At 45.9% G+C, this 27,572-nt stretch overlaps 1 protein-coding gene and 2 non-coding genes across 3 annotated transcripts in view; all 3 read left to right on the top strand.

The window, feature by feature from the left end:
* Positions 1 to 27,572, top strand: part of usp34 (ubiquitin specific peptidase 34) — a 63,054-nt gene that overhangs the window by 16,331 nt on the left and 19,151 nt on the right. Inside the window, exons 12-55 of the mRNA XM_039016551.1 lie at positions 347 to 476; positions 818 to 948; positions 1,279 to 1,973; positions 2,876 to 3,090; positions 3,661 to 3,776; positions 6,944 to 7,071; positions 7,234 to 7,323; positions 7,929 to 8,024; positions 8,493 to 8,575; positions 9,374 to 9,528; positions 9,874 to 9,987; positions 12,514 to 12,613; positions 12,925 to 13,087; positions 13,380 to 13,506; positions 13,865 to 14,012; positions 14,548 to 14,648; positions 14,907 to 15,110; positions 17,274 to 17,399; positions 17,825 to 17,947; positions 18,054 to 18,137; positions 18,244 to 18,330; positions 18,646 to 18,846; positions 19,604 to 19,686; positions 19,962 to 20,002; positions 20,193 to 20,317; positions 20,753 to 20,905; positions 21,121 to 21,281; positions 21,582 to 21,886; positions 22,363 to 22,526; positions 22,935 to 23,000; positions 23,175 to 23,378; positions 23,647 to 23,724; positions 24,016 to 24,110; positions 24,382 to 24,554; positions 24,953 to 25,103; positions 25,267 to 25,345; positions 25,442 to 25,495; positions 25,592 to 25,687; positions 25,793 to 25,857; positions 26,164 to 26,239; positions 26,380 to 26,427; positions 26,591 to 26,656; positions 26,769 to 26,849; positions 26,933 to 27,018. Coding sequence (XP_038872479.1) covers positions 347 to 476; positions 818 to 948; positions 1,279 to 1,973; positions 2,876 to 3,090; positions 3,661 to 3,776; positions 6,944 to 7,071; positions 7,234 to 7,323; positions 7,929 to 8,024; positions 8,493 to 8,575; positions 9,374 to 9,528; positions 9,874 to 9,987; positions 12,514 to 12,613; positions 12,925 to 13,087; positions 13,380 to 13,506; positions 13,865 to 14,012; positions 14,548 to 14,648; positions 14,907 to 15,110; positions 17,274 to 17,399; positions 17,825 to 17,947; positions 18,054 to 18,137; positions 18,244 to 18,330; positions 18,646 to 18,846; positions 19,604 to 19,686; positions 19,962 to 20,002; positions 20,193 to 20,317; positions 20,753 to 20,905; positions 21,121 to 21,281; positions 21,582 to 21,886; positions 22,363 to 22,526; positions 22,935 to 23,000; positions 23,175 to 23,378; positions 23,647 to 23,724; positions 24,016 to 24,110; positions 24,382 to 24,554; positions 24,953 to 25,103; positions 25,267 to 25,345; positions 25,442 to 25,495; positions 25,592 to 25,687; positions 25,793 to 25,857; positions 26,164 to 26,239; positions 26,380 to 26,427; positions 26,591 to 26,656; positions 26,769 to 26,849; positions 26,933 to 27,018 — 5,867 coding nt within the window. The remainder of the gene's footprint in view (positions 1 to 346; positions 477 to 817; positions 949 to 1,278; positions 1,974 to 2,875; positions 3,091 to 3,660; positions 3,777 to 6,943; positions 7,072 to 7,233; positions 7,324 to 7,928; positions 8,025 to 8,492; positions 8,576 to 9,373; positions 9,529 to 9,873; positions 9,988 to 12,513; positions 12,614 to 12,924; positions 13,088 to 13,379; positions 13,507 to 13,864; positions 14,013 to 14,547; positions 14,649 to 14,906; positions 15,111 to 17,273; positions 17,400 to 17,824; positions 17,948 to 18,053; positions 18,138 to 18,243; positions 18,331 to 18,645; positions 18,847 to 19,603; positions 19,687 to 19,961; positions 20,003 to 20,192; positions 20,318 to 20,752; positions 20,906 to 21,120; positions 21,282 to 21,581; positions 21,887 to 22,362; positions 22,527 to 22,934; positions 23,001 to 23,174; positions 23,379 to 23,646; positions 23,725 to 24,015; positions 24,111 to 24,381; positions 24,555 to 24,952; positions 25,104 to 25,266; positions 25,346 to 25,441; positions 25,496 to 25,591; positions 25,688 to 25,792; positions 25,858 to 26,163; positions 26,240 to 26,379; positions 26,428 to 26,590; positions 26,657 to 26,768; positions 26,850 to 26,932; positions 27,019 to 27,572) is intronic.
* Positions 8,184 to 8,317, top strand: LOC120028403. Its single transcript, XR_005473445.1, has one exon. It is a non-coding gene; the product is annotated as a small nucleolar RNA SNORA70 (small nucleolar RNA).
* Positions 27,221 to 27,352, top strand: LOC120028465. Its single transcript, XR_005473454.1, has one exon. It is a non-coding gene; the product is annotated as a small nucleolar RNA SNORA17 (small nucleolar RNA).

Raw genomic sequence — 27,572 nt, 5'->3', positions numbered from 1 at the left:
ACACCGTATTTTACATAAAGCAGATTTTTAAAGGACCAAAGAGTTTGGTCTGCTTTGTGTTTTGCATTTTTGCCATGGAAAAAAATATTACGAGACTGGTATCGTCCTGGGCCTGTTATTACCTCAGATTAGAGTTACTTTAGGCCATGGCAAGGAGTGGACAATCAAATGTTCAGTGTGATTTAATCTAGATATCACCAGATTACTTTAGGGCGCTTTATAGTCACATACACCCAGCCTTAACTAACAGAGCTGCTCTTTGTCTTGGTCACCTGCCCACCATAAATATCCTATAATTGTGATTCTGTATGTAATTCTATGCTGCCCACCCACCCTCCCTCCTCAGACCCTGTACCTGGCCTCCATGCTGATCAAGGCTCTGTGGAACAACGCCCTGTCCGCTAAGGCCCAGCTCTCCAAGCAGAGCTCCTTCGCCTCGCTGCTCAACACCAACGTCCCCATGGGCAACAAGAAAGGTACGATTGTTGTGTTTGTCTGTGTGTATTTCAAGGGGATATATGTTCTTTATCTTTGTGGTAGACAACCCCGGTGCTGTGGAGTTGCAGTGGTATGCTGGTTTTTGGTCCAGTCCAGCACTAATCAAGGTGATGAAGGTGTTGAATCAGGTGTTTTAGTGCTGGGATGGAACAAAAGGCTTGAACACCCTTTAAAACCTAATAACCAGGGTTTACCACTTGCTTAGATACATAGGCTCTTAAACATCTCTGCTGGTATATAGACTACGTTATGAATTCTGAAGTGTTTTGTGAGATGCGGTATCTGATGCTTTAAGCCTCTGCTTCTCGTCTCTACCCAGGCTCCCCAGCGGCCAGCCCGGACAGCAGTGACAACAGCGACACGCACCACAGCGGCGGTAGCGACATGGAGATGGACGAGCAGATGATGGGCAGCAGCAAGCGGGGCCAGCAGAGACTCTCTGACACAGAGGTTACCAGCACTCTAGTACCCTTTTCGCACTCTCTAGCTGGAGAAACAAGTGATGCACTTTCTCAATACATTTAATAGGAATTGCTGTTAGTAGCGAACTGTTAATTTCCAGCACTGTTCAGCAATCCATGCCTTGTTTTTTTTGTTTGCCTAGCCACTGTCTCCAACTTAACTTTTTAGCATTTTTATCAAACAGCAAATCCAAGTCATTATCCCCGATATTAGCATTTTTCTGGTTTCATGTAAAAAAAATAAAATAAAGTATTGTGGTTCTGCTGTATGGCTGGTTTACCTGGAACTGATTCGGTCTCCTCTCTCCTCCCCGTCCAGGAGTCGATGCAGGGCAGCTCGGACGAGACGGCCAACAGCATGGAGGAGGGCAGCAGCGGGCCGGGCAGCAGCAGTGGCCACAGCGAGGGCTCCAGCAACGAGGCGGGCTCCAGCCGTGCCAGCCAGTCGGCGGGAAGCCCCGGCAGCGAGCTGCACTCTGACGACATGGCCGACAGCGAGATCCTCAAGGAGGAAGAGGATGAGGAGGAAGATGACGAAGATGACGACGAAGATGATGACGATGAAGAGGACGAAGAGGGGAACAACCGGGGTGTAGCGGCCGAGGGCAGCCCGCAGAAGGAACCCCGGGACCAGCCGGAGGTCAGGAAGCGGAAAGCAGGCGAGGCGCTGATGGAGGAGCAGGGCGACAGAGCCGAAAGAGGAGGGGCAGGAGACGGACCAAAACCCAAAGGTTTGCCCTTTAACCCCGAGGCAGCCGTCGGCATGGTAACGGCTACGGCGTCGATGGAGGGCCACATGAGGATGCTGGACGCCTGCTCGGCCCGGCCTGAGGGGCCCGAACAACAACATTCAGAGATGGGAGGCCCCTCATCCCAAATGGCTCCTGGACCCCAGGAGCAGACCTGCCTGCCCTGCCCCGGGGACTTCCTGGGGGACGCCATGGGCAACGAGCTGTTCAACTGCCGACACTTCATCGGGCCCCACCACCACCATCACCACCACCACCATGAAGGGTAAGACTGTTACCATCTCTTTGCTTTCTTTACTCTAATCTGTGTCTTCTCTGTATCTCCTCTTTCACAGTGTTCTATGTTTGGCAAATTTGCCTAGGGAGATGAGGTTCTTTTTAAGGCTTCTATCCAACTTCAGAGCCCAACTAAGACAAACTGTCCGTGGCCGATTGTACAGGTTGAATCAGGACCATCTACGAGCAATTATGTCGGCGTCGTGGCACCATCCTTAGACGGTTGAGATGGCTATAGTTGCATAGATGTGTAGAAGTGTCCAGTCAATATTTTTCCTACATTTGTCATGAGAAACTAGACATACACTGAGTGTAGAAAACAATAGGAACACTTTCCTAATATTGAGTTTCACTCCCTTTTGCCCTCAGAACAGCCTCAATTCGTCGGGGCATGGACTCTACAAGGTGTCGAAAGCGTTCCACGGGGATGCTGGCCCATGTTGACTCCAATGCTTCCCACAGTTGTTTCAAGTTGACTGGATGTCCTTTGGGTGGTGGACCATTGATGCACATGGGCAACTGTTGAGCGTGAAAAACCCAGCAGCGTTGCAGTTCTTGACCCACTCATCATGGTGCGCCTAGCACCTACCATACCCCATTCAAAGGCACTTAAATGTTTTGTCTAACCATGTCTCAATTGTCTCTAGGCTTCAAAATCCTTCTTTAACACGTCTCCTCCCTTTCATTTACACTGATTTGAAGTGGATTTAACAAGTGACATCAGTAATTGATCATAGTTTTCACCTGGATTCACCTGGTCAGTCTGTCATGGAAAGAGAACTGTTTGGTTCACTCAGTGTAAATGTAACACTGTTCCTTGCGACATGAATCTTGTGCTTATTTAAGTGACGAAAACCTGCATCGCCCTTCTAACGTTGAATCATCCACCAGGCACATGGTGGACGACATGCTGAGCGCAGACGACGTGTCCTGCAGCAGCTCCCAGATCAGCGCCAAGTCGGAGAAGAACATGGCCGACTTTGACGGTGAGGAGTCTGGCTGTGAGGAGGAGCTGGTGCAGATCAACTCGCACGCTGAGCTCAGCTCCCACTTGCAGCAGCACCTGCCCAACCTGGCCTCTATCTACCACGAGCACATGGTGCAAGGTAGGCTGCACTGCACGGTGCACCTAAGGTTGTGAATTTACTTAAATTTACCCAAAATTCCCAAGTTTCCCAGAAATCGTGGTTGGAAAATTACCTCACTCACGGAACGGTTTACCCACTCATTGCACACCGATAACGCCTCCGTTTACAGCAGCAAGAATCATGTAGTTCTGGTTCTACTAATCATCTGGATGGGTCAATCCAGTCAAATCTTTCACCATCAGTTAATCCCGTGTAGCTCAGTTGGTAGAGCATGGTGCTTGCAACGCCAGGGTTGTGGGTTCGATTCCCGCGGTGGACCAGTATGAAAATGTATGCACTCACTACTGTAAATCGCGCTGGATAATAGCGTCTGCTAAAGGACAAAATAAAACAACTTCTACCTGTAAACGTGACAGTACGATGTTCCATATGGCTGCGTTCTTATTGCCATTCTTAGTGTCACTCGATTTCAGTTGTTATCCTTGCAACGTTTTAGCATGACATTTTAGCAGTTCAGTAAATCTGTACTGAACCTTTTTTTGTTATGGCTCTCTTTTTCACCAGCGGCTATGTTTTATTCCTCTGCAGGGCCGCAGGTCCACAAGCACCAGTACTCTGGCCACGCCGTGACTGACATTAACCTGGACAACGTGTGCAAGAAGGGCAACACGCTGCTCTGGGACCTGGTGCAGGATGAGGACGCGGTATGAACCATGACACTGGATTACACCGTGTTCTAAGAAAGCGACCTTTTTGCTGAGTGATAGCATGTAGCATGCTAGTAGTCAGACAGCCTTGAAGCCGAGCGGCATAGACACGGAGTTTTGAGTTCCCATTAAACAAGCGACACATTTTGTTGTCTAAATGTTCGTTCACTGAATACAAAAAACAGTTTATGCTTTTCCATCCTATTTTTAACCTCTGTGGGATCGGTGTCCCTATACCGGGACGGTTGATGCTAACTTGCTTTAATGTGACTAGAATGACGTAAGCAACAGAACCTTCCAGGGCATAGACATGTCTTATATGGGCAGAAAGCTTAAATTCTTGTTTAATCGAACTGCACTGTCCAATTTATACCATGATATTGTTAGAGGAGAGTGCACAACAACAAAACACTTATCACAGCAACTGGTTTGATACATTCACCTCTGAAGGTAAATAATGTACTTACATTCAGTAATCTTGCTCTGATTTGTCATCCTGAGGGTCCGAGTTAAAATGTAGCGTGGATTTTATCAAACAAACTATCTTTATATTCAAATGTAGGAACTGGGTTCTACAATTTGAACCCCTGCTGTCTCTGGCTCCACACCCACCCCACCCCGTCATCTAGATGTGTATAAGCTAATGATCCATCATGTATGACATTCCTGGGAGTGTGTAAACTTACATTTTGTGTTCCCAAATCATTTTTGTATGTTTTCTATTGTTATGTACTTGAAAATGTACATTTGGGAACATTTGGGCAGACATTATACAAAAATGTTGCTGTATTGCAATGCTTTACTGGATTAATCTGAAACTTTGCATACACACATCTAAATTGCGCCTAAACTGTGATTAGTATATTATGGCCTTTATCTTGCATTTCAAAGATGATGGATCCCCCCAAAAATATGCATATTTTGTGGTTTGTATTATCTTTTACCAGATCTAATGTGTTATATTCTCCTACATTAATTTCACATTTCCACAAACTTCAAAGTGTTTCCTTTCAAATGGTACCAAGAATATGCATATCCTTGCTTCAAGTCCTGAGCTACAGGCAGTTAGATTTGGGTATGTAATTTTAGGCGAGGGGGGGGGGGGGGAAGGGTCCGATCCTTAATTAACTCTGTTGATGGTTTTGGCACGTAAGGTCTATGATAACTAGCAAATGTGCCCACTCTGGTCTTAGCACGTGGGCTATAGCCAACATGGATACAATGCGAGAATTTTAATTTGTTTATTGGCAGCCAGTCACCGATCATCATGTCACCAGCATACAAATGAAGACCCCTGATATTTATTGGGAAGGAGCATCAAGCTCATTACAGTGAACTTTCACCACTCTGTGAAGTTCATCATAAATTATTTCATCTGGAGCTTAATAAACTGCATGACAAGACCACACACAGCATCGCATGACTGCCAATATATCTCAACATCATGGTTATTCTATCAAAAATTGTGCAATATGCACTGCAATTTGTTGCATATTCTAATCAGCGACTAAAAAAAGTATCTACCCTTGTCTAGCGTATTTAGTTTTTGTTGACATTTAGGGAATTTACCGACAATTTAACAGTTTGCATCAAGCCTGTCATGAGTTTTTTTTAATTTTTTATATCCAACGGGTACTTTATGAGCTTAAAAATGGTTGGATGGAAACCTGTTTACTGTGTTTGAAACAAGCTTTGTCAGCTACTAAATACTCAACGTATTAGGAAAGTGCATCACTTCTTCCTTCAGGTTTCAAGGAACAGCTAATTTATTATTAAAGTTAGTAATCGCCATTAGTTCAAATTTTATTTGTCACATACACATGGTTAGCAGATGTTAATGCGAGTGTAGTGAAATGCTTGTGCTTCTAGTTCCGACCATGCAGTAATATCTAACAAGTAATCTAACAATTTCACAACAACTACCTTATACACACAACTGTAAAGGAATGAATAAGAATATGTACATAAAAATATATATGGATGAGCGATGGCCGAACGGCATAGGCAAGATGCAGTGGATGGTATAGAGTACAGTATATACATATGAAATGAGTAGTGTAGGGTATGTAAACATATAAGGTGGCATAGTTTTTAAAGTGCCACATTTATTACATCCAATTTTTAATTATTAAATTGGCTAGAGATTGAGTCAGTATGTTGGCAGCAGCCACTCAATGTTAGTGATGGCTGTTTAACAGTCTGATGGCCTTGAGACAGAAGCAGTTTTTCAGTCTCTCGGTCCCTGCTTTGATGCACCTGTACTGACCTCGCCTTCTGGATGGTAGCGGGGTGAACAGGCAGTGGCTCGGGTGGTTGTTGTCCTTGATGATCTTTTTGGCCTTCCTGTGACATCGGGTTGTGTAGGTGTCCTGGAGAGCAGGTAGTTTGCCCCCGGTGATGCGTTGTGCAGACTTCACTACCCTCTGGAGAGCCTTATGGTTATGGGTGGAGCAGTTGCCGTACCAGGCGGTGATACAGCCCGACAGGATTCTCTTGATTGTGCGACTGTAAAAGTTTGAGTGTTTTTGGTGACGAGACAAATTTCTTCAGCCTCCTGAGGTGACGGAGGTGAGTGCTACGGGGCGGTAGTCGTTTAGCTCAGTTACCTTAGCTTTCTTGGGAACTGGAACAATGGTGGCCCTCTTGAAGCATGTGGGAACAGCAGACTGGGATAAGGATTGATTGAATATGTCCGTAAACACACCAGCCTGCTGGTCTGCGCATGCTGTGAGGACGCTCCTAGGGATGCCGTCTGGGCCGGCAGCCTTGCGAGGGTTAACGCGTTTAAATGCTTTACTCACGTTGGCTGCGGTGAAGGAGAGCCCGCAGGTTTCGGGAGCGGGCCGTGTCGTTGGCACTGTATTGTCCTCAAAGCGAGCAAAGAAGTTGTTTAATTTGTCTGGGAGCAGGAATTCGTGGTCCGCGACGGGGCTAGTTTTCTTTTTGTAGTCCGTGATTGACTGTCGACCCTGCCACATACCTCTCGTGTCTGAGCCGTTGAATTGCGACTCTACTTTGTCTCTATACTGACGCTTAGCTTGTTTGATTGCCTTGCGGAGGGAATAGCTACACTGTTTGTATTCGGTCTGTTTAGGATCTCTGTGATGTTCTGAAGTCTGAAAAAGATGCGAGTGACCTTTCTCCGTTCTTCCCTGTTCCATCAGATCCACCTGTCGGAGGGCCTGATCAACGAGGCGGAGAAGCTGCTTTGCTCTCTGGTGTGCTGGTTCACCGACCGCCAGATCCGCATGCGCTTCATCGAGGGCTGCCTGGAGAACCTAGCCCACCACAGGTGTGTGTGTGTGTGTATGCGTGCATATATGAGCGCGTATGTCTGTGTGAACAACGTAGCTCTGAAGTTAATTGACTTCAAATTATTTTGTAATAAGATCCCTTCGTTGGCTAGCTATTATATGAAACTTGTTTTGTGACGCCATCCTTTTCTCTCTCTCAGATCCGTGGTCGTCTCTCTGCGCCTCCTTCCCAAACTTTTCGGCACTTTTCAGCAGTTCGGCTCCAGCTACGACACCCACTGGATCACCATGTAAGCATCGCACCGTCCACATGATTATAACAGACAAATGTTGTCCATTACATGGCATCACAGAATAACATTGACAATGCAACAGCTTTGCACATATTGCAAAAACAATTTTTTTTGTGACATTTGGTATGTTCGTAAATTCACTTTGGAGTGCCAGAGTGCGGTCAGGGCGATTTTGTAAATTCAGAGCGTTTCACTCTCGACGCGTTCAGAGTGCACACTGGACGCTCTGGCTGAGGAGTAGGGTTGATCCGAGCGCTCTCAGCAGCGTTCTAACTGGCTAAAGTTGGCTAACTTACTAGCTACTTCCAGACGCAAATGAGAGAACACCTCACTCTGACCATTTTCCTCACCCTAGCAGAGCTGGTTAGGCTGTTGTCATGTTCTCCAGAGCGTTGGTAACTGTAGCTGTGCTGCTGGCAACAATTCAATAATTTTTTGGGGGCCGAAGTTTACTGACACCGGTCACATTCAACGGCTGTTGCGCATTCTTAATTTCATCAATTATTCTGCGCTCTGGCACAGTCTGAAAAAAGTGCTCTGAAATCGGAGGAGGTAGTGAATTTACAAACGCACCCTTTGATGTCCTGTGTCATGTCTTTCAGGTGGGCGGAGAAGGAGCTGCACATGATGAAGCTGTTCTTTGAGAACCTGCTGCACTACATCCATGAAGTCCGAGAGCAGAGGCACAAGTTTGCCCTGTGAGTAACCCACTCATTCTCTCCACTACAGTACCCCCCCCCCCCCCATTGACATTATTGACTTTGCCTTGTAACTATACAACGGTAACAGTTTTATTACTGTGGAATATGGACAACATATTTGGTAGCACAGCATGTATTGTAGGTATACCGATGTAACCACAGCTTATTAAGCTGCCCAGTCTCGCTGCAGTGCGGTTCTGGTGTGCAATGGCTGCAGACAGTGACTCTGTGGTTGTGTATGTGGCCAGCTGGGAGGTGCTGGCTGCTTTTAAGGGACCGCTGAGACAAAATGACACACGAATGTTTTGTCCTGACAGAACTACAGAGGGTGTAGCTAGACTTTTGATCTCCTTATTTGAAATGTGAAACGCATTGAAATGGTCTTTTTATAGTGATTGTTGCAATTCAAAAGTAAACGGAATAGTTCATTATGAATTATGTTCTTTGATTACTATGCGATCACAGGTATGGCCACAGTGCAGAAGTCCAAGTACGCTTGCAGTTCCTGACCTGTGTCTTCTCCACACTTGGCTCCCCAGACCACTTCAGTAAGTCAACACGGTCGCGTTCATTAGGCACCAAATGGAACAAAACAGACTGAAACTGAACAACCTAATAAGAAGTCCAATAAGAAACTCATTCCAACTTTCCGTTACATTACCCAGTCTTCACATACAACTCAACAGAAACATTCCCTATCATTGTCTGCGTCTGTGCCTCTATGGCTGGCTGGCTGGCTGCACCCTGGGGGTGGAATTGGCCCTAGAGAAGTGCAACTTGATGAGCCTCTCTCTCTCTCCTACAACAGAGACGTCTTTGTCCTCTGGAGTCTCTAGAGAGGGGTGACCGGATCCACCTAGCTAGCTAACTCACTCTGTTCATAGCCGTGTGTGTGACTTTTGTGTATGCCTGTGTTTGTGTGTGTGCATGTGCATGTGTGCGTTTGCAGACTTTTGTCTCTGTTTGAAGAGGAGCTAATGTTTGGGATTTAGAGGTAGACTGGGGGACTCCCTGCCCCGGTGGCTCCCGACCAGGATGTACAGACTGCCATTCTCCGTGATACAAAATAAATAACGTAACGTGATAGTGCAGCCAATTTTCTCTGGCAACCATTTGTATTGTGTTTACGTGAATGCGGTGTACATGTTTATCTGGTTGTGTGTCCATTGTGGATCCCGTGTGGGAGTGATACCCTCATCTTCCCCTTTACAGTCTGAAGTGTGTTTGTGTACCAACAGTCAGACACCAGTTAAGCTCCTCAGCAGTGAATGTGTGTGTGTGTGTGTATATAGCAGTGGGGTATTTGTACATGAACACACACTCTAGCAGCCCCTCCTCTCCCTCAGGACTGAGTCTAGAGCAGGTGGACATCCTGTGGCACTGCCTGGTGGAGGACGGAGAGTGTTACGACGACGCGCTCCACTGGTTCCTCAACCAGGTCCGCAGCAAAGACCAGCACGCCATGGGCATGGAGACCTACAAACACCTCTTCCTGGAAAAGGTACGACCGGACTGGACCATCTGGTCTTCGTGGGGAGGGGTGTCTATGACAAGGGTCTTTCCAGCATGGTCTGTTGATAGATAGGGAATCTCAGCAACAACTAAAAAAAACTCCACAAATTGATAGCTAGAATCTGTAAAACAAATAAATATAGAAAAACAACTTAACTTGTAAAAAGTCTCAAAGTTGGGAAGTCATTGTGAAAGGTAATTGAAAAGTGATTGAGTAGCCGGGGGATGCAAATTGGTAAAATTGCCCAAATCGTTGAAAAGCCTTGCCCTTAAAAGTCACAAAAGTTTACCATTGTAATACCTTTTGCCCTTAATACCTCATGTGTTTCCTCAGATGCCCCAGCTGAAGCCGGAGACCATCAGCATGACGGGCCTCAACCTCTTCCAGCATCTCTGTAACCTGGCCCGTCTAGCTACCAGCGCCTACGACAGTGGCTCCAACTGCGAGGTACACACACACTTCAAATATTTGAATCCACAAATCACATTACAGAGAAGGATTCAAGCACACACACACCAGACTAAGACACACACACATAGGGGACACACACACACCCGAGTACAGTTGCTCATACACACACACACACACACACACACACACACTTTTATTCACACAAACACACCCAGTTTGTCGTCTGAGTTTGCTAACTTCCAGGCCCGTCATACCTCTCACTGAACCATGTTGTCACTAGGGCTGGGCGATATGGCCAAAATCTCATATCCCGATAACGATACATATCACGATATAGCACCTTTTCTGTAAATTCAATTAATAAATAGTATATATAAAATGACCATGTAAATAAAGGCCTATTTCTTATTACATTTCGAATTAAACTCCGTAAATAAAAGGTAACTTACTCATATTTGATGTTCTCTTTTTATTTAGAACCTTTGTGCAAATGTTTAATTAAGCATGTAACAAAATATAAAATATGCATGTATAATATCGAATAAGGTAAATAGAAAACACTTCAACTGTATATTTATTTTGTTTGCAACTATAGTTGAAGTCGGAAGTTTACATACACTTAGGTTGGAGTCATTAAAAGTAGTTTTCAACCACTCCACAAATTTATTGTTAACAAACTATAGTTTTGGCAAGTCGGTTAGGACATCTACTTTGTGCATGACACAAGTAATTTTTCCAACAATTGTTTACAGACAGATTATTTCACTGTATCACAATTCCAGTGGGTCAGAAGTTTACATACACTAAGTTGACTGTGCATTTAAACAGCTTGGAAAATTCCTGAAAATTATGTCATGGCTTTAGAAGCTTCTGATAGGCTAATTGACATCATTTGAGTCAATTGGAGGTGTACCTGTGGATATATTTCAAGGCTTACCTTCAAACTCAGTGCCTCTTTGCTTGACATCATGGGAAAATCAAAAGAAATCAGCCAAGACCTCAGAAAAACAATTGTAGACCTCCAAGTCTGGTTCATTCTTGGGAGCAATTTACAAATGCCTGAAGGTACCACGTTCATCTGTACAAACAATACTACGCAAGTATAAACACCATGGGACCATGCAGCCGTCATACCGCTCAGGTATGACCGCTAGAGAATCAATCCCAGAACAACAGCAAAGGACCTTGTGAAGATGCTGGAGGAAATGGGTACAAAAGTATCTATATCCACAGTGAAACGAGTCCTATATCAACATAACCTGAAAGGCCGCTCAACAAGGAAGAAGCCACTGCTCCAAAACTGCCATAATCAAGCCAGACTACGGTTTGCAACTGCACATGAGGACAAAGATTGTACTTTTTGGAGAAATGTCCTCTGGTCTGACGAAACAAAAATAGAACTGTTTGGCCATAATAACCATTGTTGTGTTTGGCGGAAAAAGGGGGAGGCTTGCAAGCCGAAGAACACCATCCCAACCGTGAAGCACGGTGGTGGCAGCCATCATGTTGTGGGGGTGCTTTGCTGCCGGAGCGACTGGTGCACTTCACAAAATAGATGGCATCATGAGGAATGGAAATGATGTGGATATATTGAAGAAACATCTCAAGACATCAGTCAGGAAGTTAAAGCTTGGTCGTAAATGGGTCTTCCAAATGGACAATGACCCCAAGCATACTTCCAAAGTTGTGGAAAAATGGCTTAAGGACAACAAAGTCAAGGTATTGGAGTGGCCATCACAAAGCCCCGACCTCAATCCCATAGAAAATTTGTGGGCAGAACTGAAAAAGTGTGTGCGAGCAAGGTGGTCTACAAACCTGACTCAGTTACACCAGCTCTGTCAGGAGGAATGGGCCAAAATTCACCTAACTTATTGTGGGAAGGCTACCCAAAACGTTTGACCCAAAGGCAATGCTACAAAATATTTACTGAGTGTTTGTAAACTTCTGACCCACTGGGAATGTGATGAAAGAAATAAAAGCTGAAATAAATAATTCTCTTTACTATTATTCTGACAATTCACATTCTTAAATTGAAGTGCTGATCCTAACTGACCTAAGACAGGGAATGTTTCCTAGGATTAAATGTCAGGAATTGTGAAAAAGGTGTATGTAAACTTCCGACTTCAACTGTAGGCCTAAAATATATTATATTTTTAGTTGCTTGCCTGTTTTGCATGTTATTTTGGCATTAATACGTGTCATCAATTTGCATTTGGTACCTTGGGTTTAGTTTTAGCACCAACTCACAAAACCCCCGTTTCTCGACTGTGTAAATTGGGGCCATGTCTTAACAGCTGCCGTTACAATTTACATCTGTAATCTCCTTCCATCTTCTTGATTCTTTGCCATATGGAGTGCCGCGGGCAAAAGCCTCTTGCAACATCTGAGCTGGTGGGTTTGTTTTGAGCACTCGACTGTACTTTTTTGCATCTCATCCGTAGACTCTCTACTGCGTTTGCCAGCAGCTAATCGGCCATGCCGATTTAATAGGTCGACCTCTAATGAAGTGTGATTTGCGACACAACAAAATAAACCCCTCTCTCTCTCTCTCTCTCTCTGTAGCTGTGTGGCATGGACCAGCTGTGGGGCATCGCCCTCAGGGCCCAGTCCGCAGACATCAGCCGCGCTGCCATCCAGTACATCAACTCCTACTACATCAACGGTCAGTGGACCTCCTTTGGTAGCTGGTACATGGTTGAAGACTAGTAGTAGTATTTCTCTACCATTTCATCCTTGTTTTATATTGCGAAAAACTTAAGTGAAACTCTGTCCACAGCAGTACATCTAGATCCAGGGGTTGGATCCAAAACATCCTAGTTTATAGTCATTATATTGAACGAGCGGTTTTAGATGTTTGTGTTGAGGCTTATTTCAACATGCCCATGATGACCTACTGATTTACGAGTTTGACCGATATCGATTCTGTGTGTGTGTGCCTGCCTTTCTGTTTGCGTGTCCGTCTCCGTCCGCCAGCTGGTAAGACAGGCCTGGAGAAGGAGCAGGAGTTCATCAGTAAGTGCATGGAGAGCCTGATGATGACCTCGGCCAACCTGGAGAAGGACGCCCACTCCAGCCTCACCGTCATCGAGAGGGGCCTGCTCATGCTCAAGACCCACCTGGAGGCCTTCCGACGCAGGTAGGGAGTACACACACGCACAGAAACTCACACACAGAGAAACACACCCGCTCCTTGTCTCCATCCGCTCAACCTGTGTACATTAAGCCCCGCACCTCTAAAGTTAACCAGAACACTGCCTATCCTCAACTACTATTACAGACTCACCTAGTAGAGATCATCCCTGGACCTGGAGAGCCCCCTCAACTCTCGAGCTAATTTCAACCAGCGCTAAGAACCGTGTGTCTTTATGGCGCTCTCTCACTTTCTCCCTACCCCCCAACACTCTCTTTGTCTCCTGCCCCCTCTCCAGGTTTGCGTACCACCTGCGTCAGTGGCAGATCGAGGGCACGGGCATCAGCAGCCATCTGAAGGCGCTGAGCGACAAGCAGTCTCTGCCACTGAGGATCGTGTGCCAGCCCGCCGGCCTGCCCGACAAGGTACCCAAGAAAGTACCCAGCATCTTGGTACTTAATTATTAACCCTTGGTAGATTGGCACACTCAAATGCTTTTGTTGCTGTTGTGTTCTGTGGTGTTAGGAAAAATCTACAGGCCACGATGTCAAAATGAATGGAAACGATTGATGCAAGCTAATTTCATACTTTTATGGAATAGAAATATGTCTGTTTTGATACTACTGTGAATGCTGTGTTCTCATTCTAGATGTTTGTAAGTATGTTTTTCTAACACACTTTTTTTCTGTGTGTGTGTGTGTGCCTGTTTGTGCGCCTGTGTGTCTGTTTGGCCACTTGCCTTTGTCTCTCTCTGTGTGTGTGTGTTTGTGTGTGTGGTACCAGATGACCATCGAGATGTACCCCAGTGACCAGGTGGCAGACCTGCGGGCTGAGGTGACCCACTGGTATGAGAACCTGCAGAAGGAGCAGATGAACCAGCAGGCCCAGCTGCAGGAGTTTGGACAGAGCAGCCGCCAGGGGGACTTCCCAGGTCTCTCACCTTTGACCCCTGATCCAGTGTAGCGCCAATACTAATGGAGAGTCTCGGTTGCTTTTCCTTGATTCCTCGCATCCTCTCCTCGCCTTCTGAAAACCAATTGGATGAGAAGGATGGGAGGAGTATGCGATTGGATGGAATGAAGGAAATGCGATTGAGATTCTCCCGAAGGCTGTTGCATCCTTCCGTTTTGAAGTAATCACTGATCGCACAGTGTATTTTGTAGCAGTATTTTAGGGCCAGTCTCAGTAGTCTTGAATTGAATTTAATTCAATTAGATCTTTGTCCCAAAGGGCACTTCTTATGCAGTGAATGGTTTCCTTACCGCCTCATTAGAAATGCACGCTTCCTTTGGTGGTTTATTGAAGTACTCCACTCAGAACGAAGATTTACACCGTTTCTATGCAGTCCTTTCAGATTTGAGTCATGGTTATTCACTAAGGGAAAGGACCAAGTTAATGGATCAGAATCTGCTTTTCGTGTTGGGTGTTTGGACAGTCTGTTTCTAACGCGCGTGTGTTTCCTTCAGGTGGTTTGATGGGTCCGGTCAGAATGATCTCCTCTGGCCATGAGCTCACCACGGACTACGATGAGAAGACCCTGCATGAGCTGGGCTTCAAAGACATGCAGGTAACTACTTGCACACACTTGGCAGTCTGCACTTAGGTGTACACATTCACACGCTCGAGCCGGGATTCAATCCCATCGCGGGTTATTATGCATTTACGGCTTTTAAAGGCCATTTCGGATTGAGCCGACATATGCAGCGTTTACGCGAAGGAGTTCTCTGCCGAAGTGGGCCCATTGCCTTTAAAAGCCGCAGTGCCTATAACCTGTGATTGGCCCCCTATCTATTGTACTCATGCCTCTCCCTCCCCTTATTTACAGATGGTGTTTGTCTCGCTGGGCGCCCCACGGCGGGAGCGTAAGGGCGAGGGGGTGCAGCTCCCGGCCTCGTGTCTCCCCCCGCCCCAGAAGGAGCACATCCCCATGCTACTGCTGCTCCAGGAGCCCCACCTCACCACCCTGTTCGACCTGCTGGAGATGCTGGCTTGCTTCAAACCCCCCAGTGCCCTGGGAGACAGCCCCGAGGTGGGTCATGGAGAGTGTGTGTGTGTGTGTGTGTGTGTGTGTGTGTGTGTGTGTGTGTGTGTGTGTGTGTGTGTGTGAGGGCATGGGTTAGGGCTGTGTGTGAGGGGATGTTGAGGGTGTGTGAGATGCCAGCCTGCTTTAAGCTCCCCAGAGCTCTGGGAGAGGGGGCCCTGGACAGTCCCATGGTGTGTGCGGGGGGGAACAAAGTGGGGTTGGCAGATCGGTGTGTGGGGGTTGTATGTTGGGGGAAGAGTGGGTGAATCCCTTTCGCATCTCCATCAATGTGTGTGTGTATGTTTGGGGATGGATTTCATTGTATAATTGTAAAATGTTTAGTCTATTAGACGCCCTGAATAATCTAGCTAAGGAAATCAGAAAGCAACAGCTTTTGAAAAAGCAGCTTGGAAACGGCTACATAGAAACCAGACTCGAAACACTCTCCATCCGATTAAATGTCAAATAGACTTTGAACAAATATCCCTTCCAGAATATAAATTAGGTTCTTCCTTCCAGGTGCATCATGCATAATGCATCACGACTGTCCAATTGTCTTCTGGCAGTCGTTTGATAGTCCAGTAAAACGTACTGCAGGGCTGTGTCCCAAATGCCATCCATATTCCCTTTATAGTGCACTATTTTTGACCAGGGTTTATATGTTCTGGTTGATTAGTAGTGCACCATATATAGAATAGATGCAAAAGTAGTGCACTATGTAGGGAATGGGTGCCATTTGGGACTCATCCCTGGAAGGTGTTGTGCATAGGATGTAAGGCGCTCATCTGTCAACGTGTGTATTTTAGTCACAGCGGCGGGAGCCGTCTCGTTTTGAAAAGCTAAGTCATCCAGCGGTCAGCGCTTTTTATAGTCTCTCCCTTCACAGGGACTCAGAGGGGTTATCCAGTGTGCTGTTTGTTTGTATCTCTCTCACTCTCTCTTTTGAATGCATTTATCCCTCTCCCCCTCTCTATTCCCCCTCTTCACTTCCTCACATCTAACACTCACCTGATCTGACCAGAACGTTAAGCAATTACTTGAGTCAAAATGAGCTATTGACTATGAGTGTGTGCCTGCCTTCGGATGTGTTTTATAGGCAGTGGTGGAAAAGTACCCAATTGTCATACTTGAGTAAAAATATAAATACCCCAATGGAAAGTTACTCAAGTAAAAGTCACCCAGTAATATACTACATAAGTAAAAGTCCCAAATAATTTTGTTCTAAATATACTTAAGTATCAAAAGTAAAAGTATAAATCATTTCAAATTGCTATTAAGCAAAGCAGGCGGACCCTTTTTTAAATTATTATTATTTTTTAAATGTATGGATAGCCAGGGGCACGCTCCAACACTCAGACATCATCTACAAACGATGCGTTTGGGTTTAGTGAGTCCGCCAGATCAGATGCAGAAGGGATGTGTCGTGGAAGTTGAGTACTGAGAGAGACTTGGTCATTTCTTCAAACAATCATCTTTATTTAATTATAGCAATAATGAGGCTGGTCGACCCCCCCCCCCCACATCCTGTCGTTATCCACACGTGGGCTGTTGTCTTAACCCCACTCTGGCTTAGTTTCCCAGATACAAGAATGATTTTGAGACAATGAGGGATTGTTCTACTCCTAAGCTATTTCTAGCAAAACACATTCTTGTCTCTGTAATGTAGTCTTAACTCATTTGTCAGCTCAAGCCATCTCCAGTGACCATACGCCCAGATTATCTGCAGGGAAATAGAGTGGAGCCCATAAACACAGACACTAACAGGACAGAAATGTCTTATTAGTCAAATATTAATTGTTAACCATTAATTTCAAATAAACCAGGTAAATATGTCATTGTTGTCTTGATAGGTGAGTGAATTGGACCATTTTCCTGTTTTGCTAAGCATTCAAAATGTAACAAGTACTTTTGGGTGTCAGGGGAAAATGAGTAAAAGTACATTATTTTCTTTAGGAATGTAGTAAATTAAAAGTTGTCCCAAAAAAATAGAGGTACAGATACCCCAAAAAACGACTTAAGTAGTACTTTAAAGTATTTTTTCTGAAGTACTTTACACCACTGTTTATAGGACTGCTCCAGGGCCGCTGTGTGTGGGTTCTGTCACTGACAGCAGAAAATAACGCATTTCTGTTCAGATCTCTAAATACAGTCTTTTATTGTACTCTCCAGAACCTAAGATGTGAGGAGCTGCACCTCCATGCTGAGAACCTGTCGAGGCGCGTCTGGGAGCTGCTCATGCTGCTGCCCACCTGCCCCAACATGCTGCTGGCCTTCCAGAACATCGCCGATGACACGGTATGTCACCTATTCTCACACGCACTCCCCTACACACTGTCGCACTCCCCTACACACTGTCGCACTCCCCTACACACTGTCGCACTCCCCTACACACTGTCGCACTCCCCTACACACTACCACTGACACACTTCCCCAATACTGTTGTGCACCAGCCACCGGGCCTGCTTATCCTTTTGCATCCTGCTCATTCGTTTCTACTAGTATTTCTTAAACATTCCCAGGGCCCCAGGAGTGTACATTTTTGTTCCAGCCCATCACGTACACACCTCATTCAACATATCAATGGCCTGCCGATTAGTTGAGTTGTTCAATGAGGCGTGCTTGTTCTGACCCACTTTGCACACCAATCAAACACATGGACATGAATGACAGCGTAAAGATATGTGTCCTGTCTCATGTGTGTGTTCTCTGTCTGTCCGTAGGGAGGCGAGGGTCTGTGCTGGAAGGACCTGCTGAGGATCAAGAGCCCCCACAAGCTGCTGTACGCCCTGGAGATCATCGAGGCTCTGGGCAAGCCCAACCGACGCATCCACCGGGAATCCACGGTACTACTGGGACATGCATACATACACAGTCGTATGCACACCCTCGCTCTGCTCACTGATTCAAACACGTGTACGAATGACCCCTGTGTTGTCCGTCTGTGTCCAGGGGAGCTACAGTGACCTGTACCCGGACTCTGACGACTCCAGCGAGGACCAGATAGAGAACAGTAAGAACTCCTGGAGCTGCAAGGTACGCCTCTTTTTTAAACGGTCTAACTCCCATTCTGTACACCCTTATACAAACCACTAATCAATCAAGTCAACTCCATTTCCTGTTTTTCGCTCTCTTTTTACAGTTTGTGTCGTCTGGGGGGCTTCAGTTGCTGTTGGAGATCTTCAACTCTGCCATTCTGGAGCCCAAGGACCAGGAGTCTTGGACAGTGGTGGGTGGATCAGAACCGCATTATAATACATGGAGGAAATGGAATAGAATGGGTTGTATAGATTAAATAAAGTTTCAGTACATTAGTCATATGATGAGTGGTAATGATTCTGTAAAAGAGTTATTCGCACATTGAAAACTGCTTTCTGAGTTGCCGATTTGATCCAATTTCAAGTGGACAATCATAAATAATATATAAAAACATGGGGGGAATGAACGGGACAGATATAAAACTAAGTAAAGAATTGTTTTTAAGACAATGTTCTGTAGTTAGTATTGAGGTTTAACATAGGTCATATCTCTCTCTTTCCTCCAGTGGTTGTTGGACTGCCTGGCTTGCCTGCTTAAGCTCATCTGCCAGTTTGCGGTGGACCCGGCCGACCTGGACCTAGCCTACCCTGACGTCTTCTCCTGGTCGGGCCTCACCGACAGCCAGCGCAAAAGGGCCTGGCCTGGCAAGTCCCGCAAGTCCACCGGCGACCATGGCAAGGGACTGCATATCCCCCGCCTCACAGAGGTACGCTGGTCCTCAGCTAAATGCTAGCAGCTGGGTGGGGAGTTGCCATCCTTAACTCTTTATGTGCAGGATACAGGAAATACAAAACGTATAATAACCCCAGATTAAGCAACTAGTAATAAAAGATAAATCAAACATTTTAATTTAGTCATTTTTACTTAATTTCTGTAGTAAAGGATACATTTCTGGAGAAAGTAGAATGTCCTGCAGCCTCTCTTTCTCTCCCATCTATTTCCTCTCCTCCTTTCCTTCTGAGCAGTTTTCTATTTCCTCTCCTCCTTTCCTTCTGAAGCAGTCTTCTATTTCCTTTCCTTCTGAAGCAGTCTTCTATTTCCTTTCCTTCTGAAGCAGTCTTGTGTTTCCTCTTCTTTCCTTCTGAAGCAGTCTTGTGTTTCCTCTTCTTTCCTTCTGAAGCAGTCTTGTGTTTCCTCTTCTCTCCCTCTGAAGCAGTCTTGTGTTTCCTCTTCTCTCCCTCTGAAGCAGTCTTGTGTTTCCTCTTCTCTCCCTCTGAAGCAGTCTTCTGTTTCCTCTTCTCTCCCTCTGAAGCAGTCTTCTGTTTCCTCTTCTCTCCCTCTGAAGCAGTCTTGTGTTTCCTATTCTCCCTCTGAAGCAGTGTTCTATTGCTCGCAGCTGTTTTTGTTTCTCTGTACTTCCCTCCCTGTGGTGCCTTGGCCTCTACACGAACTTCAGAACTATCCCCATGGTTAATTATTTCTATCTTAAACACTTGATACACCATCCTTTTTTTTCTTGTCAGGTCTTCCTAGGCCTTGTCCAAGGCACCAACCTGATCCAGCGCTTGATCAACGTGGCCTACACCTACGACAACCTAGCACACAGGTGAGCGAACACCCAAGACGAGGCCTATGTTTCAATAGTCACACTACGCACTAGTATGTAGTACTTAGTATGTTTGGTGTGGCGCAATGTATGTGGTCACACTCTCCATGCCAATAAAGGCTTTTGAATTTGAAGGATAACAAATGATTGGATTTGAAGGAATGTGTTGTAAGTTTTTATTGTTGTATGGACATGGATATCGGTGAGAAATGTTTTTGTACTGAAGGTTTCCCTCAACCTATCTTGACTATGTTTACTTCCTGTCTCACCTGCAGAGTTTTGAAGGCCCAGTCAGATCACCGATCCCGTCATGAAGGTGAGCAAAATGTTACGTAGGCTTAAATAATGTTAATCTACATGAAAAGCCCCACAGATATATATTTCTGTTCACACACACGTTTTGCACTGAAAGGACGACTTTCATAGCCACCTGTCCGTTCTGTTTGTGCTTAAGCACGTTGTTCCTAGTAGTTTCACGTGTCTGATGGGTTATTCCTATGTTCCAGTGACCCACTACTCCATGTGGCTACTGGTGAGCTGGGCCCACTGCTGCTCTACGGTCAAGTCCAGTCTGGCCGACAGCGACCACCTCCACGACTGGCTCAAGAAGCTCACCCTGCTGGTGCCGGAGGTGAGATTTGGGGGAGAATATCATGAGACGTTGACCCCCCCCCCCCCCGGAAATGATGAACAACTGCTATCTAGTATTGTCTCCATCTTGCTTTTCTTCCATCAACCTAAAAACATGACTTTTATTTGTTTCAGTGTAACATTTGTGGGTATTTCCATCCAAAAATATAGTTTCTGGAAGAATCTAGCTATACTGCGATTTGTTGAGTTGTTCACTATCCTATTTTGATGCCACTGAAATACTAACGAATCTGTGACCCAATTGATCCGTGTGACTTTGGTAACAAAAGACACTCACGTTGACACGGCACATTCCTCTATTTGATGTTGTTACCAAGGTCACACGGATCATTCGGGTCACAGAATCGTATCAATAGAAAGGCGAATAGAGGAATGTATTGCGTTTTAACGTGAGCGTGTCTCTTGTCGTCCTCAGACGGCGGTGCGTCACGAGGCGTGTAACGGCCTGTACAAGCTGTCCCTGTCTGGTCTGGACGGAGGAGAGTCCATCAACAGGTCCTTCCTGCTACTGGCCGCCTCCACGCTGCTCAAGTTCCTCCCCGACGCACAGGCCCTCAAACCACTGCGGGTTGGTAGAGCACACACACACACTTGCCCGTATAGACACACGCATATATACAAACGCACTCACAGAAACATAGACACACACACAAGCACAATTTTGTTGTACTGTATACTGACTAAAACAAATGTGTTCAGTGTGGGTTATTCAATTCCTAGGTCAAGTTACAGATGCCTAATATAAGTGAAGGGGCTCTGTAGCTGATGTGGTCATGTGTTCAGGTGGAGGACTATGAAGAGGAGCCCGTGCTGAGGACGGGCTGTAAGGAGTACTTCTGGCTGCTGTGCAAGCTCATCGACAACATCCACGTCAAAGACGCCAGCCAAACCACTCTGTTGGACCTGGATGCTTTAGCCAGACATCTGGCCGACTGCATCCGGAGGTGAGTCCAAGATGAATCCGAAGTCCAGTTCGGCGTCTGAAGCGGCATCCTATTGCCTATTTAGTGCACTACCTTTGATGGACCGTCGGCTCGGGTCAAAAGTAGTGCACTATATTGGAAATAGGATCAACCCAGGTCTCTCTTGAATTAGATATTTTATGTGTGATTGCTTGCGTTGTCCACATTTTTGCTGGAGCATGAAGGCCAGCTCAGTTCAAATACACAAGACAAGACTGTTTTTAAACCACTTCTACAATGACGTTTGCTTGATCAAACATTGACCTGTCTCCTGCTCCCCAGCCGTGAGATCCTGGACCAGCAGGACGGCGCAATCGAGGACGACGGTCTCACTGGCCTCCTGCGCCTCGCCACCAGCGTCCTCAAACACAAGCCCCCCTTCAAGTTCTCCCGCGAGGGCCAGGAGTTTCTGCGCGACGTCCACAACCTGCTCTTCCTCCTTCCCAGCCTGGCCGACCGCGCCCAGCCCAAGTGCAAGTCGCATGCGGCCCGCGCCGCCGCCTACGACCTCCTGGTGGAGACGGTGAAGGGCTCGGTGGAGAACTACAGGCTGCTTCACAACTGGGTCATGTCCCAGCACATGCAGAGTGAGAGGAACCTTCAGGAACCGTTAAATGCTGCTAGGAATATTTGTCAGTGAGAGTAATGTGTCGGCGGGAGGGCCCAAGGGAATACAATGGGTATTGAATTTGACATTGTGCTGGCTGACCGAACTGAAAATAGTTTGTCCCTAAACTGTGCTTAGCTGTTTTTTTTGGGGGGGGGGGGTGGGTAGAAATACTATACGCTGGTTTTAAACAAACATCCAAATAGCATCCCGTTGAAGTCAGGCCTTCCTGTTGGTAATGGCTGCTCCATGGATTTCCATGATTGGATCAAATGAGCGGAGCAAGTTGGGTTATTAAAGTTCAAGGTCCCAGTGTAAATTATATGATTAGGATCCAATGTACATGTTTGAGCATCACCAAACATAATCTTTTATCCAGTATATTCTATTAGGCTTCTGAAAGATATGAAGATTTGTGTTTAGTTAATTCAATTGACATTTCTACCCCCCACCCAGCCTCTCATGCCCCGTACAAGTGGGACTACTGGCCCCACGATGACGTGCGTGCTGAGTGTCGCTTCGTGGGCCTCACTAACCTGGGGGCCACCTGCTACCTGGCCTCCACTATCCAACAGCTCTACATGATCCCTGAGGCACGCCAGGCCGTCTTCACTGCTAAGGTCAGTCCTCTAAATACTGTGCTCCTCTTTCTCTCTCTCTTTGTCCTATCATTACCTCTCTTGCTCGCCCTCTTGCTTTTCTTAAACCTGTCTTTCATTCTCTTTCTGTTTTTTTCCTATCTTGTTCTCTCTCTCTTTCGCTCTCTCTCTCTCGCGCTCTCTGTGTGTGTTTGTAATGGATAATATTACAATGGTTCCTTTTTCACAGTGCTGTAGGTTGTAATGGGGCAATTTCACCTCATCCACGCTTGTGTGTGTATATAGCACTTATCTGGATGATACGCGGCAGCCATTTTGCGCTAGAATGCTCATCCCACACATGCTATTTCACTCCCTCTGCCACCTGAAGAATGCTTTGATGTTGAAGTTGTGAATATTGTTTGTTAATGTTTGTGCGTTTTTTTCCAGTACGCAGAGGAGATTAAGCACAAGACCACCTTACTGGAGCTCCAGAAGATGTTCACCTATCTCATGGTACGCAGCCGGTCTCTCTCCTTCAGCCCTCTTTCACACCCCTCTCTATCCCCTCAGTCCGTTGACCAGGACAAACAGACATTGTCCCCGTAGAGCCACTGCTACTTCAATTCTTCTCCACTCCACCTTTCTTCCATTGCCTAATTCTTCTCCCCTCTCCATCCCTGGTTCCAGGAGAGCGAGAGGAAGGCGTACAACCCCCGTCCGTTCTGTAAGACCTACACCATGGACAAGCAGCCCCTGAACACGGGCGAGCAGAAGGACATGACCGAGTTCTTCACCGACCTCATCACCAAGATCGAGGAGATGTCCCAGGACCTGAAGAACACAGTGAAGACTCTCTTTGGCGGCGTCATCACCAACAATGTGGTCTCGCTGGTAAGAATCACTGTACTCCTTTAAATGTTTACCGGCAACATTTCCATAGTGCAAAAGAATTGTGTAAAGTGCAAAACTCTTTATAAACCGCATTAAATAACACTGCGAGATAACGAGATTTACCGTCTTTTTTGTGCTGTGCACAATTCCTTTGCGCTTCAAAAATTCACTACAAAATGTCCCCCTATGTGTGTCTATTGCGTTCGTGTTGGAGTGTGTGTGCGTGTGTGAAGCCATCCTCATCCAACTAATTTTCTCTGTCCAACAGGACTGTGACCACGTGAGTCAGACAGCCGAAGAGTTCTACACAGTCCGGTGCCAGGTGGCCGACATGAAGAACATCTACGTAAGCACGTCGCCATCAACATCGTTGACTTTGTTTAGAAGTGCAACCAAGTGTTATAGACTGGGGTTTACCTTCCAGTCACAAGTCTCAAATCTCATAACACTGTAGTATCACACCGATGCCTTCTATTCAGCTTGGAATTTTTACTCTGGCAAATGGAAACTTTTCCTCATGTCATCCTATGTTGTGTTCTGTTAGTCTGGTGTATTTTCTATGCTTCTAGTTCTTGTGGGCATACAGTACTGCTTGGCGTGTTGCTAGAGACGTCGGTGTGTCTTCGTGTTTCCTCAGGAATCTCTGGACGAGGTGACCATCAAGGACACTCTGGAGGGGGACAACATGTACACCTGCTCCCAGTGTGGCAAGAAAGTACGCGCCGAGAAGAGGTGAGTCGACTCGAACCTCCCGAAGAGGACCCTGCCGGTCCAAATGCGTTGTACTTTCTCTCCTGAAAATAAGCTAAACATAATAAATTGGAGGTGGTAGTTGTATACTAGACATTTTTGGAATGGTTAGCTGGTTTTCCACCAGTTGATGTTGGTTTACGATTTGAAGAAATAACTTAATGACATCTCTAGTTTCTCTATTTTAGTTTTTTGTCCAAGACCTGTGCTTATATTGATCTCCCTTCCCTTTCTCCATCCTGCTCCGTTCCAGGGCCTGCTTCAAGAAGCTGCCTCGCATCCTGAGCTTCAACACCATGCGCTACACCTTCAACATGGTCACCATGATGAAGGAGAAGGTCAACACGCACTTCTCCTTCCCCCTGCGCCTCGACATGACCCCCTACACCGAGGACTTCCTCATGGCCAAGGGCGACAGGAAAGAGGGTACGCGTCACTTCCTGTTTCCGACAGAGCCCCAACCACCTGATTGGTTCTCCATAGGCCCTGTACTACATTCACTTGGTGTCACTATACTGTCTATTCGGTGTATTTGAAATCGGGTTGAATAGCAATAGGAGGAGAATTCCCTTTTCATAGTCTTTAGGAAAAAGACAAATGTGCAGGTGGTGGATAGAAAAAAGAATATTTGAAAACAATGTCGTGTCTGTAATGCTCCCCAGGGATTTATCGCCGATATATGAGAAGTTTTGAACCTCTTGGTATCTTCGTCAGGTCCACCTAGCCTATCAGAGGGCAAGCTAGGTGGAGCAACCAGCATACTTTCAACCAATAATTGGAGGAATGGATTGCTCATTGACGTGGTCCACTATACCCTACTTCAGGTTTCCGGGAGGAGGGTGGGGCTAAGGTGGCGGAGAGCTACGAGTACGACCTAATCGGCGTCACGGTGCACACAGGCACGGCGGACGGCGGCCATTACTACAGTTTCATCCGAGACATCGTCAACCCGCACGCCTACAAGAATAACAAATGGTGAGGAATATCTCTGGCTCTTATTGAAATCAGATCAGTGGGGAATAAAAAAACTTAAAAAAGGTCTCATGTTATGGCTTTAGGATACACTGTGCTACATCCGAGTGCTTTTGAATTTTCGGGAATATAATCGACTGTCATTAACTTAGTTTGCTTTTCTCAGGTACCTGTTCAACGATGCCGAGGTAAAGCCCTTTGATTCAGCCCAGCTAGCCTCCGAGTGCTTCGGTGGAGAGATGACGGTAAATCCTAAAATAAAGACAAAGCTCCAGTGTTTTCCTGTTCATTTATACTTTTCAATATTGAAATGTTTCGTCTCACCAACATATGTCTTTTAGACAAAAACATACGACTCGGTCACCGACAAGTTCATGGACTTCTCCTTTGAGAAGGTCAGTTTCCCTGTAAATCGTTTTCTAATGTGACATTTAGTTGAATGAAATGATGGGTTTTAAAGTTGACAGTTTGTCCCGTGTCTCTCCCTCCAGACCCACAGTGCCTACATGCTTTTCTACAAGAGAGTGGAGCTCGAGGAGGAAAATGGCAAAGACTTCAACTTCGACGTTTCTCCAGATCTACTCGAGGTACCCGGCTGGTTACAATCTCATGGCGCTCTCCTTTCTCACATTCTTTATTCTCTCCCAACTTTGAAATACTTATTCTGTATTTCTTTTATCTTCTCTACTCAGTGGATTTGGCAAGACAACATGCAGTTTCTCCAGGACAAGAACATTTTCGAGCACACATACTTTGGGTAAGTGACACATTTTTTGTACTAGCCATCATGACTACGTTTTCTTCAGCTAGACTGCAGATGTGATATTCTTGAGAACTTATGTTAAGAGTACTTTGCTTGTGTGCCCGTGACTTGACCCTGAAATATATAACTAAATCGATTTTACTTACGAAGTACTGTCTCAATTAAAGCTCATATCCATTCAAATATGAATATGGTCTTGATCTATTAACATGGTGTAAGTTATGTAGGATGAAGTGTTGCCTTGGTGGATAAACTGGTCTGAGATCAGTGTTGTGACTCTCTCTGTACTCTTACCTCCAGGTTCATGTGGCAGCTTTGCAGCAGCATCCCTAGCACTTTACCAGACCCCAAAGCCATCTCCCTCATGACTGCCAAGGTACGACCGCACTCCGCTAAAGCCTTATTCTCAACCATAACTTAATTTGAAAAATCCTTGAACTTTTCGCAGATTTATTTATGGTTTTACCTTGACACTTTGAATATACTTTCCACTCTCTTACTTCTCCTTGGTTACAGCTTAGCACGTCATTTGTCCTGGAGACGTTCATTCACTCTAAGGAAAAGGTGAGTTGTCCTTCCTTACTGTCAGTGGATGGCTCCCTCTAGGGCTAGATTGCAGTCTGGTTATTTTTCAGCGATTTAGATTTTTTTGCCGTCTGTTTTACCGCGTGGAAGATGGTCTGTAACTTCTAGCAAAGGTTTGTCTAAATTTCGTCTGTGTTTTTAGCCCACCATGTTGCAGTGGATCGAGCTACTGACCAAACAATTCAACAACAGCCAGGCGGCTTGCGAGGTAAATTGACTGTTGAAGCGCAAATCGGGGACCACGTATTGTGCTGAATGGTTTTCAGTCATTATCAGGGTAATTGCTAACTTCCTGTTTTCATGTGATCATGGTCTTTCAGTGGTTTTTGGACCGCATGGCTGATGACAACTGGTGGCCCATGCAGATCCTCATCAAGTGCCCCAATCAGATTGTTCGACAGGTGAGAGCCCCAATCAGATTGTTCGGCACTCACACACACCACACACACACTCTCACACTCTCTGCCCTGTTGTCCCCCATCAGATGTTTCAGAGGCTGTGTATCCACGTCATCCAGAGGCTACGGCCAGTCCACGCCCACCTCTACCTACAACCTGGCATGGAGGACGGGTAGGAATGATTGCTTATGTAGAAATCAATCAACCAGCCAATCAATCACTCACAACTGAGAAACAAGTTAATTTGTAAGCTTTATAGCGTAAACAATTGATGGCTTAAGCGTAATTTTTTTGGGAGAATATTTCCCTCATTAAACTAGCTTCTGATATCCCATGAGTCGTCTATAACGTGGCTCTTGGGCTGATCATGTTTTGCTGCCGCTAGAGGCGATGCAGCGTGACATCACCGTGTTGTGTCTGTGTCATTAGCTGGCTGAGAGAAAGGTGCCACGTGTCACCAAGTTGTCCTAGCACTGTGGGCACTGGGAGTTTTGTGGCACAACATGGAGGGAAATGGTCACTAACTAAAGAGGTTTAGATCGATAATGTTCTGGACAAACTCAGGGAAAACTCCCAAGTTTAATTCCACTGTATCACCTGGGTCATGTTCATTAAGGTACTCAACAGAGAACGTTTCAAAATGCTTTGCAACAGAAAACGAAAATGGGAGTTCTAGGTAGTCCCTTTCTGTTTCAGTCCATTTTCATTTGTTCGGTACCGAATGAA

This window comes from Salvelinus namaycush, chromosome 2 (assembly GCF_016432855.1).
Source record: "Salvelinus namaycush isolate Seneca chromosome 2, SaNama_1.0, whole genome shotgun sequence".
In the NCBI taxonomy this organism is placed as follows: domain Eukaryota; kingdom Metazoa; phylum Chordata; class Actinopteri; order Salmoniformes; family Salmonidae; genus Salvelinus; species Salvelinus namaycush.
The sequence above is the reverse complement of the archived record's forward strand: the minus strand, read 5'-3'. Positions and strand labels throughout refer to the sequence as shown.